Consider the following 13,846-nt stretch of genomic DNA (forward strand, 5'->3'; position numbering starts at 1 on the left):
ACTCAAAACCAAACTCCAAAACTCAAATTTCATAAGGGCACGAAAACTGGGCAAGGAAAATCAAGAAACTCACTACAAAAATTGGATAGAAATGACGGAATCAGCAAGAGTTTCGCGTAGTCGCTGACGGCATGCGAATCAGAGCACCGTAGCTCAAGATATCGCGAAATGAAGAGATGTGTGAATAGTGTTTTAATGGAAACCCTCCTCTCTTCTTCAATCTCTCTTCTGATGTGTGTGTTGTGTTTAATGGGCTGAAGGGTTCATTAATGGCTTATATATATATATATATATATATATATATATATATATATATATATAGCGTTTTTAGCCCGTTTGGTCCAATTTCGGGTTAAACCTTTAAAATTAATGTCTGGTTTTCTATTTCTAATATTTTTCTAAGATTTTTTACTATTTTCACTTTTTCTCGCACAGCACCGGGCAGACTTGAACTAGTTCGACCGGTTCAAATGAGTCCAAAAATCATATTTAAATCCTCAAATTCTCACTCTAATTATTTGGAACCTACTTTGGGGAAATTAATTACTTAATTAAACAGTTAATTAAGCTCGGTTCTTACACACTTCATACAATGTTTTTATTTTATTAGTTAGTTTTTAGGCAGCTCATGATGGCTAGATATCGATTTAAAAATTCATAGGTATAAAATTTGAATTCGTTGAAAGCATAATCCTACACTGGTAAATAACCCTTTCAAAATTTAATAGATTGTCACAAATTCAAATTAAAGACCAGGAGTTTAATCCTTGGTCATTCTCCTTAAAAATTGCAACCGAATACTCAATTATTGACTATGGGGACAAGGGAGTTTATCGCAATTGACGGAAATTTAAATAGCAAGAATTTAAAGGAGTAAACAATAACTAAATATCAAGAGAAATTAAACTAAGGACAATTAAAGTAATTAACTAAGAATTGAAAGTAAATTCAAATGTTAAAAAGATCTTGGCAAGGGTTGAGAGTCAAGGGTCATTATCCTTATCATTAACCACAAACATGGCGATTATTAAGAGTTAATCCCACTTAATCAACCTAAATATTAGAAAAATTCAAGTAGGCATAATTAATCTTCATCCACAAATCATAACTAATTCACTAATTAGGCTTAGTGAAAAGATAGCGTTAGTGGAAACAAAATCAAATAACAACCCTATATCACCAATCAATATTGGACATTAATGACTCAATGATATCTAATTCCTCAATTCCAAGCCAAGAGATGAAAAATCTACTCCATAATCAAAGTAAACATTTCATCAAACACTTGATGTGCAAAAAGATAAAGCATGATTAATTACAAAAATTAATGAAAACTATAACTAACTAATGTAAGAAATTAGTACTAACAACTTGAACAAGCATATATAAAACTTATCAAAATTATAATTAAATGAAACTAAAACCTAAAACTAACAAGAAGATTAGGTAAACCCTAGAGATTCTAAAGAGAAGTTGAAGTTTCTCTCTCTAAAATTCCATTTAAACCTAAAAAAAGGTGTAAAAAATGGTAAATGTATGTATGTGTCTTCTCCCCCCTCGAATAGTGATCTTCATCAATATAGCTTTCCAGTAGGGGTGGAAACAGGCCAGACCAGGTCAAGCTTTGCTCTTAACAGGCCTGTCCTGTCATATAGTTAATTGGCCTGCAGCCTACTATAGACTTTGTTTAAAGTACTAAGCATAGTCTGTTATTTAGCCTAGCCTGACTTGAAGCCTGTTAAAAGACCCGATAAATTTTTTTACAAAAATAAAAATATTATTTAAAAAAATTATTTTTTAATAAAAATATTTATTTGTAATATGTCATATTTAATATTTATAAGAATTTTTAAATTTTTAAAATATTTAAAATATACAAAAGTATTTATAATAAAATATAATAAATTTAAAATATTTCATAATTTTGTTAATAGTAAAAAATTATTTATATATTTAATTATGTTTTAACAGGACCAATAAAATTAATTAGTGAGATTTGGCTTGACCTATTAACATATTAAGGTTTTTACAAGAGTTTGAGCCTATGCCTATTTTATAACAGGACATGCCAAGCTGCAGGTCTCTGGCTGTTTGGTATTTTTCCACCCCTACTTTCCAGCATCTTAAATGGGCCAAAAAAGCCCCTAATTCACGAGTCATGTGCCTTTTTAAATGAGGCTCGCAACTAGACGTATGCGTACGCACAGATGTATGCGTGTGCATGACTCTGAATTCTTTTCTCATTTGTTTCTTCATTAATTCTCCACTTTTGCATGCTTTTCTTTTATTTTTTCACGTCATTCTTGCCTTCTAATCCTAAAATCACTGAAACAAACATATCAAGACATTGAATGGAAGAAAAGTGAATTAAATTTAATAATTTCAAGCATAAAAAGTATGTTTTCAACAATTAAACTCAATTAAGAGAAGATTCACAAAGGCATGCAATTTCAATGAATAAGTACAAGTTAAATTGATAAATTCTACTAATTTCAAGTCGAAAATTATTATCAAATATGGATTTATTAGCAGCCATATAAGTATTTATATCATTATTTTAAAAAAGAAATTGATATTTTTGTGTGTGTATAATTGTCAACAAAGTTGTGGAGAGTGAAGTAAACATTCTTCAACTTTAGAATGTCCAAATCATGCAGGTAAAATAGATATATGTTCCATTAACAACTCTTAACGAGGACTTTCTACTATATTTGATTTTGATGGAGTTATGCAGGATCACTGGAATTGAGCTGATAAAGAAATCACATTGCAGAGGCAACTAAAAAGTTCATATGCATAAACTGGTGATGTATAAATCACTTAGTTGAAAGATGGTTCCTAACTTTTTCAATGCTTTTGTGAACTTTTTAGTCTTTTTTTCCGAATAGTACTCTTCATATTTAACTATTTAGAGATAGTTAAGTACAATAATGGATTGATTATGTATATGTTTCTAGTCTTGTTCCCATTGAAAACCTTAATTAATAATTCCAAAAAATAATAAACAAAAACATGCTCTTTGTCATTAACAACGACTTCCGATTGATAAGGGTATTCCCGTTGCCCACCATTAATCGCTCAAATTTTAACCCAAACCGAAATTAATCATACACAGATCCTTTGATTCCAAGACACTAGTATATATAGTTTGAAATTTACGATGGTGATGAAGGAGAGCAGTTCCGTCGCAGAGTTTAAAGCAGAGCAATTTGGCTTCTATACAAACGTGAATGGGAACGCAAACACGAACGACGAAGGAAGGTGAACGGTGAAGGAAGGTGAATTCGGTGAAGAACACGAACGACGAAAAAAGATGAATGGCAAAGGAAGGCGAACGGCGAAGAACGCGAACGCCGTTGTTACTTTCTCATCTCTTCTCTTCTCATCTCAACGGCAATTGCTACAGGAGCAATCGATTAATGGAAAGCAATCAAATCAGTTGAGGTTTTGAAAAATAGAAATGGTTTTAAACAATAGAAAATAAAAAAGAGAGTGAAAATGGATAGACTGCTATGTTACCTATTACTCAGACACTTAAGTTTTTAGTGACAGTAAAAAAATGATATAAGTAAGTGTTATTATTTTATTTAATAATTTAATAATAACTATTTAAATAAAGGTCACAAAACAAGTATAATTATTTATTTAGTTTGATGTAGTGCCTAGCATCAGTAACATTGACAACAAAGCATTCTTTAAAGATAGATTCATCCTAGCGCCAACATTAGAAGTTGTAAATGCGGTCAACACATACATTATGCAACAACTAGGTGATGAGGAGAAAACTTATCTTAGTTTAGATACGTTGTGCATTGATGAAGAAAATATGGAATATGAGTTAGAACCGTTAACACCAACGTTCTAAATGCAATTAGTTTTCCTGGATTGCTACCACACCAACTCACACTGAAAGAAAGTGTAACGATTATGTTATTGCCAAACATCGATCAGTCTAAAGGCTAATGTGACGGAACAAGGTTGCAGGTGCGAAGATTGGATAATTACATCATTGAGTTTATGATGCTAACAAGAGACAAGACAGGACAAGTAGTGCTAATATCATGCATGAATATGATTCCTGACAATCAGACTGTACCTTTTCGATTCTAGTTTCCATCATAGTTTCGTTTACCATGATAATAAACATATCCCAAAGGCAGACATTAACCACCGTTGGTTTGTACCTACCAAAACTAGTTTTTACACACTTGACAATTGTACGTTACTCTAGGTTAACAACAAAAAGGGACTATGAGTTTTAGCGCAAAATAATGCAAGTATGTCTACGACGACAAATATGTTTAACGATAAATATTGTTTATAGAGAAATATTCTAAAATCTCAAATGATGAATTAAACATGTAATTGATTTAAGTTGTTAATGCTAGACATTATCCGATGAACATATTTTCAATCTCAAATGTAATAAATAATCTATAACATGCATACTTATTTATTTTTTGTCAACTTAAAAAATTTAGTTGTATTTAACATAATTCAATATCCTTGTATATACTTAATCTTTTCTTTTGGTGGCCTATGGAATTTTCTGATCCGATAGGTCGATGATTAATCCGTCACGGATCGAAATTTCATTAAAAGATCTTTCACTAGTCAATAAATTATTATATGCATAAAGCGGAATTCGAACCCCAACATTTATTTAAACGAACGAGCGAGTTGATTACATTTTTATACAAACATGTCTAATATTTATTCCATTGTTATCGTCCCATGTCCTAACAATACTTGGATCCCAACACCAGTGTGTATATATCATAATTCTAAAAACTAAACCAAATGAGTCGGTTCAACTAGGTTAATTAGGAATTGATTTCATTGTTATCGTCCCATATCCTAACAACACTTGGATCCCAACATCAGTGTATATAGAGAAAAACCCAAATTAGCCCCTGACAATTACTTCGAAAGACAACGAGGTCTCTGACAAAAAAAAATCCCAACCCGACCCCTGACAAAAAAAAATCCAACCCGGCTTCAGACAATTACCTCGAAAGGACAACGAGGCCCCTGTGCCAAAAAAAAATCAATGTTATTTTTTTTTTGCATAGGAACTAATTAGTCCCAAAAAAATTTATCAGGAGCCAGATTGGATGTTTTTTTTCTTGGGAGCCTCATTGTCCTTCCGAAATAATTGTCAGGCGCCGAATGGAGTATTTACTCGTGTATATATATCATAGTCCTAAAAACTAAACCAAATCAGTCGGTTCAATTAGGAACTGATCTTTGAACTCGTTGGATTGAAATAAAAAATCGTCGGTTTTTAATTAAAAAAAAAATACATAACCCCCCCCCCCCCCCCTTTTTCTCTCTCTCTCTCTCACAAACGGAACCCTAGCAGCCACCCTCTCTCCGAGCTCCAGCCCAGCCAGCAGCAGCAGCCAGCGCCCAGCGCCGCTGTCGACGACGAACTCTTCTCCTCAGCCAGCGTTCAGCCCGCCGTTGTCGATCCTCTTGTCCTGGATTCCTTCTCCTCGCGTCGCCAGGTCTTTTCGGAACTGCTGTTGGCGTCGCCGCCTCCGTCCTCGTCGTCAAGCCCGCCCTGAACTCGTGTCTCTGTCCTCGTCGTCGAGCCCCCCCCCCCCCCCCCCGCGCCCCGCTCTCTCTCTCTCGCGTCAAGCCTCTGTCTTCGATCCCCCCTTTCTCTGTCCAAGCTCACTTTCCTTCCTCCCTCGCCGTCACTTCTCTTCCTCCCTCGCCGTCGTAAGCAAAGCTACTTCAATTTATGTTTTCTTATTTTGTTAATTTTCCTGATTGAGTCGCTGAAATCTGATTCTGAGTTGCTGATTTTTCTGTTTTTGTTCATTTTTGCTTATTTTGTTAAAATTTGATGGATGATGGTTGACGCTGTTTTGTTAAATTTTCTAATAATTTTGTTACTCTTGAGTTGCTGATTTCCTGAAATAATTTTGTGGTCTGAGTTGGGATTGTTGCTGATGGGATTCTGAATTTAGTTTGGATGTATTCTTTGCTTAGTTTTCTGTTTTTGGATTCTCTGGCTTTGGATGCTGAGAAGCTTTTGGATTATGAGTTTTTGTTGAATACTTGATTAGTATTGAGGATACAAATGTAATAGAACAAGATTCGTTTCAAGAAAGAGTGAAAGAAGAGCACTTAGACTCTTGATTAGTTAGTTATGCTGCTTCAGGTCAATAACTTCCATATATATAGTGCGGACCTTGTATTTGGAAGTGTGATTCAGTTTTTAGTTCAAAATAATATGATCGTCTGTATTGATTCTCAATAATTATGTTCTCAATTCTAAGTCTTTGAATTCATTTTTTTGTTTCTTATATCACAAGAATTCCTCTCTTGGAGTGCTTATCTTGATTGTCAAGCAATTGAGCTTGATTAGTACTTAATTTTTAGAAATTCTAAAAGTTAAAAACTTTACTTGGAATGTAACAGTGGATCTGGAGTCCGGAACTAGAACTTGCGCTCCAATATTCAAGCCATCTCTAAACCCTAATCTACCAAATCAATCTCAGTTTATTCCCAATAATCGAAAATCTTTCACATAAAACCCAATGGCGAATTGTATTAGTAGTTAAGTACCGTTTTTCAAGTTCAACAATGGATGTGAAGTCGTTAGCAAAATCAAAGCGAGCTCACACACAGCACCATACCAAAAAGCCTCACCATAAGCACAAAACCCCAACACCATCACAATCATCTCCGTCTTCATCTTCTGATGTCTCAAACGACGTCATTGGATCCAGAAAGAAGCAACTGAACCAGAAAGGAACCACTGTGAATCGCAATTCTAGCTCTCGTGCTTCTTCTACACTCCCGAACAATTGGGATCGATACTATGACGAAGATGAAGAAATCGATTCTGTGATTGCTGAAGGTGCGACCAAAGTACCTAACGATGGTGCTGTTTTACTGAAAAGTAAAGGTGCGGATTTTAGGCACCTTGTTGATGAGGCTCGGTCTCAAGCAGATGCAAGCTTGGAGGGTTTGCCTTCTCTGGATGATACTCTTCCTGGTACGATCTTTTTCTGATTCGGAAGATAAAGCTTTTGAGGCATTGAGGATTCGACTGAGATTTTAACAATTTTTTGTGGATTAATTAAGCGTTTTGCTTTGTGCCCTGCACTTTTCAAGGCTCAATTTTATTTATTTAATTTTAAGCTTTTCTAGCCTATTTAATGCTATTGAACTGTTAAACCTTCTGGAATTTTTGTATCCATTGATGTTTTAATGCAAGCTTGGAGGGTGTTTGTCTTTGTTGGAGGACACGTCCTAGTACAAAATTTTGGATTTGTTGCTCGAAAGTGTTTTCAACATTGAGACTTCGAGTGAGATTGATATTGTTTTGTTGTTGAATTAATCTAAATGTTGTATTTCTTTTATGATTATTTATTTATTTTTCAGGTGAGTTCAATGTGGGATTAGGGTCTATGCTTGCAGTTAGGGGAGAGGGATTTGTCTCATGGATTGGAGATGATAATTTTGTGGTAGAGGAAAAACCAGGTGCATATCAGGAGGTAATTTATTTGGTCACTTTACTAGAGTTGATGTTAATGAGATTATAAGATATGTATATTGCACATATTGAATAATATTTTTCTTGCTGTTGAGGAGATGGTTATGATCATATTTTTTATTCGAGAATATACAAAAGGCAGCTGCATACACCTTACCTTCTAAATGCTTAAAACTTGATGAATGCTTGGTGTTTTTATATTTTATTTTTTACAATAAAGTATTGGAAGAACTTTATAGTGCTGGCTTTTGTGCTCATCCTCCCGCTTTGAGAAAAATAGAGACAGATATACTTAATTGATGTATAAAATCTTGTATTGTGATATGTTCTTGATATTTGTGGCTTCAATAGCAAAGTAGGTTGGTTTTAGTTTTAACTCAGCCATCTTGGTGAACTTCGTAATAACACTTGCGGTTGAGAGAGTTGAGTGAACTAAAGCTTATGCCAAAGGTTTTACCTTACTGGTTGAACAAGTTTTGTTATATTTCTTTATTTTATGTTATTCTTTTGGTACTTGCATCCATAATTTTAAATATCATTGTTTGTTTGAACTTGTGATTACGTCGTTGATGAAATAGCATCTCTGAACTTACCATGGTGAATTTTGTAGTTACTTCCTATATTGTTGTTATATCATGATTCAGGCTAAAGTTGTTATAGGATACTTATTATCATTAGAACTCCTAGTGTTTTTAGCTTCTACACTGCCACAATATAGAGCAATTTATTTGGGTTTTATTGGTTGTGCTTGTTCAACTTGAAAGTTTTGTCACACTTTTTAGTGCTTTGTCAAATAATATTTATTCTGCAAATTATTATTATCGGGGGAATTGTAATTATGCTATTCTTATCAAGTTTTGTCCATGAAACATTCCATAATCTATAGTTGAATATTTGGCATGTATGCGGTCCACCAATCATAGTGTTGCTTTACTTACCATGAATTGGGATTTCATGTAGGCATCATTTATTTCGCTGAACTTGCATGCTCTAGCTGAAAATCTTGCAAAAGTTGAATTGTCAAAGAGATTATTCATTGAGCCTGACCTGTTACCCACTGAACTGGTATGTTCACTCTCTATTTGTTGCTGGCTATTTCTTTGCGGAATTTCAAATAACTTTTCGTTATTTACATGGGATTTTACTTTTAATAGGTCCAAGTATCTTTGTTCTACATTTGAATAAGTTGAGACAAGTTAATGTTGAAATCTTACATTATAGCAGTCTGCAAACTCCACTATGCTGCATTAACGTGGTTTATTTTACAGAGCATGGAAGGATTGTCAGAAGGAAGCAATGAAGAAAATTATAAACTGGAAAGTACAGGGGACAGTGAACTAGGCAATCTTATATCCAAAGAAGTAAATTCGGATGTTTTAGCTATAGATCAGTTTACATCATCTACTCCCTATGGCAGCAGCCATGCTGCATGTACTTTTTCCGCTGACTTTCCACTTTCTGTGAACCACATCGATATTCAATTTCAACAGGTTGATAGTTCTCATGAAAGTAAAGCATCTTTTCCAAGTGTGGAAGCTAATTTACTTCCTGCTGAAGATACAAGACGCAAGCACTCAACATTTGAGGCAGCTGATGCAGAAAAGGAACTCGACATGCTTCTAGATTCGCTTAGTGAAACCAAGATTCTAGATACGCAAGGTTATAAACCTAATACCCCATCTGTTTCATTGGGGGCCTTTAAGGTGGATCCTCCTGGTATTTCAAAAAGGGAGTCAGTTGCTCCAAAAACTGCATCAAGTAGTGCGAGTTTAGATGATGTACTTGATGACTTGCTAGAGGAAACATCTACTTTGACAAATTCAAATGTTTTAGTAAGGCCACAGGAAGAAAAGTCTGTTCTCCAGAGTGTACAATCTTCACATTCTGAAAGCAAGTCTAAAGTAACAGATGATTTTGATTCATGGTTTGGTACACTTTGATTATCCATGGTGAATGAAAAGTGATCCTTTTTACTTACTCCTAAGTCCTAACCTTTCAGACCGTCTTTTTTCTTTCATTTTTTGGGTTAGATGGACCCTTTCAGAATGGAATTTTGGTCCTGCAAAACTGGTACGTTGGGATTTGATCAAGGATTTTGTAGGGACTACATTGAAATCAATAACTACTGCGTATGGAACTCTTAAATGGAAAAAAAAAAAACTCAAGAACTAGGAAAAGGAATTAGCGAATTATGATAAGCTATATTGTTGCTAAGTCTTGATTATTGTTTTTTTTTTATTTTTTTGGGTTAGACGAATCGGACAGCCTTCAACGCAAGACATTTTAACATCACAAATTTGTTCACACTATATTCTCACAAGCGCAGCACTTTAAGAGTTTCTAACTTTCTATCCATTATTTGGTCTTCAGCCAAATTTCGAACCTGGATGTGGTTACTCATGAGGCAACTGAATTATTATTGCGACAGACTCTCGACCACTCTTGATTTAACCATAATCAGTTTTTTTCCCCGTCAAATCTGCGTTTTTATTTATTGAGCATTGAACAGTCATTCAACAAGATGGTAGAAAGTAAAAACTACGTTAAGTCATCATTTTAATTAATTTGAACTTTATGGAAAATAGACTTTATGAGTGCTCAGTTGTTGGCAACTAACAAAAAGTACTAACTTCTAACAGAGTCTGAATAAGACTCGATGGATGATGGCTGAACCATATATGGTGGTTCAAAGAAGATGAAATTGAATTGTATACAGATCCAAAAATAAAAGGAGTTTATTTGTTCTGCAAAAATGGAGGGAAAAAAAAAAGAACCCAGTTTAGGACCTCTTTACATTTAAAATGTTTCATTGGAGTACCATTTATTAAAATAGAGTCATATTTATAACTCTATTTTGCAACTCGAGCGACAAGTTTTACAATTTATAATTTGCACATGCGATGAATAGCTTCACTTTAACAGCATTGTAAGCTGTAACATTCCTTTTCTAATACATTTGAACATATTTCTTCAACTTTCATTCATCACTTATTAAAACACTCTATATTGATTACTAATTAAAAAGGAATTCATGAAAGAAAATTTAAGTGAGAAAATTTTCAATGATATTAATCTATGCATTAACAAAATCTCAATCAGAAAACCATTGTAGGCGGTAGTGTTATTGTTATATACCAGGTTCAACTTTACAAAAATAATTAAATATATCAAATGTCCAAAAGACTAAAATCATCATGAAATCAAAATAAGTATGTTAGCTTTCACTTACCATTATCAATACATATTATGACAAAACAAAACGAAAAGAGAAAAGAAGAAAAATGATCATAATTTATTAATCAAAGGAAATTAAACCATGGTATATGAGTTAATTACAGCCATAAAGCCCCAGCTTGTTTGAGAATGGGAACCAATTCACCAGAAATATGAGTAGCCATAATTCGATCCAATCCTCCAAAAAACTTTCCACCTATAAAAACTGCTGGAAACTGCACCTTATTATTATTATTATTACTGCTATTCCTAAAATACCCTTCATCAGAATAATCTTCGTTGTTCTTGTTGTTGGCAGCAATAACCGCTGCTTGCAATTCTCCATCAACGCCTTCTTCATCGTTCTCTTCCACCTCATGAACAACAGGGTTGACACCAAGTCCAAGAAGTAACCGCTTCACCACATGGCTCATGCAGCACCCTCTCCTCCCAAACACTATAACCGCGTTCTCTAACACTATTCTCTCCACCATTTTACTCTTCTTCTTCTTGTTGGTATCCCTGCTTTCTGAGTGTGGCGGTGGGGTTGTGAAGTGTGTGGTGGTGGTGGTGATGGTGTGGGTGTGTGGATCAATTCGCCATGACCTGTAAGGTATTGCTTGTTGCATGGTGTTGAGGTTACTATAATGGATATGATCAAATTATTAATGTGTGGTGGCTGAATCTTAGGGGAGCCATGCCTTATATACGAATGAACATATATAAAATATGGGGGTATTGAATTGAAGAGGTGGGGTTGTGAGTGGGTGATATTATTTATTTCACTTACAATGATGATGATGATAACGTCAACGCCAATATAAGCATATATTTTTCTTTTCTAAGATTCGAAAGATTAAAGGTCATATTTTTATTGTTTTTGGTAGTATTAGCATTTGATTGGATTTGTGTCACTTCCTCCTTTGTCTATTTTATTATGTACGTTTTAATTATGCACGGGACGGCAATTGCATATCCCTATCCTTAGTTATATCTTTATATAACTAAATACTATCATTATATAATTATATGAAAATACTATCTTTATATAATTATATCTGCAGAAAGAATAAATGTTTTTCTGACATAATGCTGCTATTAAATATATTTTCATAAAAATAAAACAAATTTAAAAAAATTGTTAGTCATGAGTCATGACTCATGATGAAGCATGAAAACGAAGAGCGCCGCGAGACACACGTTAATGAATGAAAAAGGATGACGCGCAGCGGGAGCCGTGTGGCATGACGTAAGGGTGTGAGTGGGGCCCACCATGTGGATAAATCTCATACCACAACATGACGTCATTGTATTGTCGCCAACCAGCACAGGCAGCGCCACGTAGCTAAGAAATCCATCGAGGATGACGTAAGCGTCGTGGTTGAGCGTTGATGCGATGGCCCTTACACTTTAAATCAACAACGGCAGGCGCAGAAACTGTGGTTGAGGAAGCTTCCTTCTTCGTCCGTAATTCGCCATCACGTCCGGAAAAATTACAAAAGTAAGGTGCAACCTAGTTATACATGGTTAGATAATTTTTATTTAATTAAATTATTATTTAATAATTTTTAAGTATTAATTTTATCAATTCTGCTGTATTACCAATAGTATTTCTGTCCACTTCTGCCAACTCTTGTTTATTTATGATTGTATTTAATGAAAGTGTTTTTGTGGATATGTCTAATAAAAATATCTTTTTTTATGATTGTGTTTAATAGAAGTGTCTTTATATATGTATTTTCTAGATCTCTTTATACATATATTTAAAATATAATAATTAATCATTATTGGTAATAAGTTGACAGATAGTATATTGATACTCTATATTTTTTTTAATTTTATATAAAAATAATTGTATATAAATTTTTATCCAAAAAAAATCTAAAATCTTAAAGCGAAAAAAAATCCTTTTGAAAAAGTAGTGTTAATTTGGTAATAATAATAAAAATAAGATTTTTTTATAAAAAATAAATTTATATTGAAAAATAATTTTTTTATTTAATAAATACTTTTTAAAAAAACACATCTAAAAGATTGGAAAAATTCTATCTTACATCTATTTTTTAAGCTTTTTAAAAAATTTTCAAAAATCAAATCAAATTACGTAATATTAATTTTTAGTAATTAAAATATATTACTTTTTAAATTATATTTGTAAAAAAATTATATCAAACACTACTTAGATTGGTAAAATTGTAAGTCAAAATTGCATTGGTAAATTTGAATAATTTTTACATCCAAAAATTATCGGTAAAATTGATTATTATTAGCAACGTCTTGAGTATCGATAAAATATGTTTTTAAAATTTAAAAATAAAAAATTTAATTAATTCGACGAATGTCTCATCATCAGCCAACGATAATAGTTAATTAGTTTTTCATTAATATTAATTATTAGTTATATTATATTTTTTTATAAAATTAGAAGTGAGATTTGAATTTAAAATTTTTAAGTAACGATAAAAAGATTATACTATTTGAATTATAGCTCGTTGGTTATTGGTTACATTATATAGGTTAATATTATATATAGATAATATTTTTAATACCTATTGTATTTCTTAATTACAAAATAAATTGTCCAATTATAAAATGAAATATTTAAATAAATTATTGAGATAATATTTAATTTGGTCTCTGAATTTACATTTAAGCCTTAATTTAGTTTCTAAAATTTTAATTTCTTTTATTTAGTCCCTAAATTTTGTGAACATAAACCATTTTTAACGTACAAACGTTAGCGAAATACCCACGTGAACAGTAGATGTTACACTAAACTTTGTAAAATGACGTCGTTTTAGTTTTGGCACTCAAATAACCCAAAAACAACATCATAAGTGGTGTTTATTAAAATTTTACCTAACAAAATAAGTGATACGAAGCCGATTATGAGCTATTTGAATGTCAAAACCAAAACTGCATCATTTTATAAGTCTCAATGTGACATCTGACTGTTTATATCAGCACTCCATTAACGTTTTTGTACTGAAAATTGTCTCAGGGACTAATGTGAGGCATGTTTATAAAGTGTGGGGACTAAATAGAGACAATTGAAACTTCAAGAACTAAATTAAGACTCGTGTGTAAGTTTAGGGACCAAATTGAGTATTAACTCTAAATTAT

The 13,846-nt window shown here is 33.0% G+C and overlaps 2 protein-coding genes across 4 annotated transcripts; one reads left to right on the top strand and one right to left on the bottom strand.

Annotated features, from left to right (window-relative positions):
* Positions 1 to 5,328: 5,328 nt before the first annotated feature.
* LOC130969200 (protein ECERIFERUM 16) lies at positions 5,329 to 9,487 on the top strand. Of its 3 annotated transcripts, XM_057894837.1 has the most exons (6): positions 5,329 to 5,724; positions 6,430 to 7,009; positions 7,399 to 7,511; positions 8,471 to 8,575; positions 8,779 to 8,871; positions 9,001 to 9,487. In XM_057894837.1, exons 2-6 carry the CDS (start codon positions 6,595 to 6,597, stop codon positions 9,448 to 9,450), a joined length of 1,176 nt encoding a protein of 391 aa, XP_057750820.1. In that variant the 5' UTR covers positions 5,329 to 5,724; positions 6,430 to 6,594; the 3' UTR covers positions 9,451 to 9,487. The 3 variants fall into 3 exon arrangements, with proteins under 3 accessions (XP_057750820.1, XP_057750818.1, XP_057750819.1); XM_057894835.1 differs by having other exon boundaries at positions 8,779 to 9,487; XM_057894836.1 differs by lacking the exon at positions 5,329 to 5,724 and having other exon boundaries at positions 5,759 to 7,009; positions 8,779 to 9,487.
* A 1,296-nt stretch (positions 9,488 to 10,783) lies between these two features.
* Positions 10,784 to 11,608, bottom strand: LOC130967686 (monothiol glutaredoxin-S9-like). The gene has a single exon (XM_057892656.1). The coding sequence runs from the start codon at positions 11,350 to 11,352 to the stop codon at positions 10,843 to 10,845; it is 510 nt and encodes a 169-aa protein (XP_057748639.1). The 5' UTR covers positions 11,353 to 11,608; the 3' UTR covers positions 10,784 to 10,842.
* Between the last annotated feature and the right edge of the window lie 2,238 nt (positions 11,609 to 13,846).

Source organism: Arachis stenosperma, chromosome 3 (assembly GCF_014773155.1).
Source record: "Arachis stenosperma cultivar V10309 chromosome 3, arast.V10309.gnm1.PFL2, whole genome shotgun sequence".
Taxonomy (NCBI): Eukaryota; Viridiplantae; Streptophyta; class Magnoliopsida; order Fabales; family Fabaceae; genus Arachis; species Arachis stenosperma.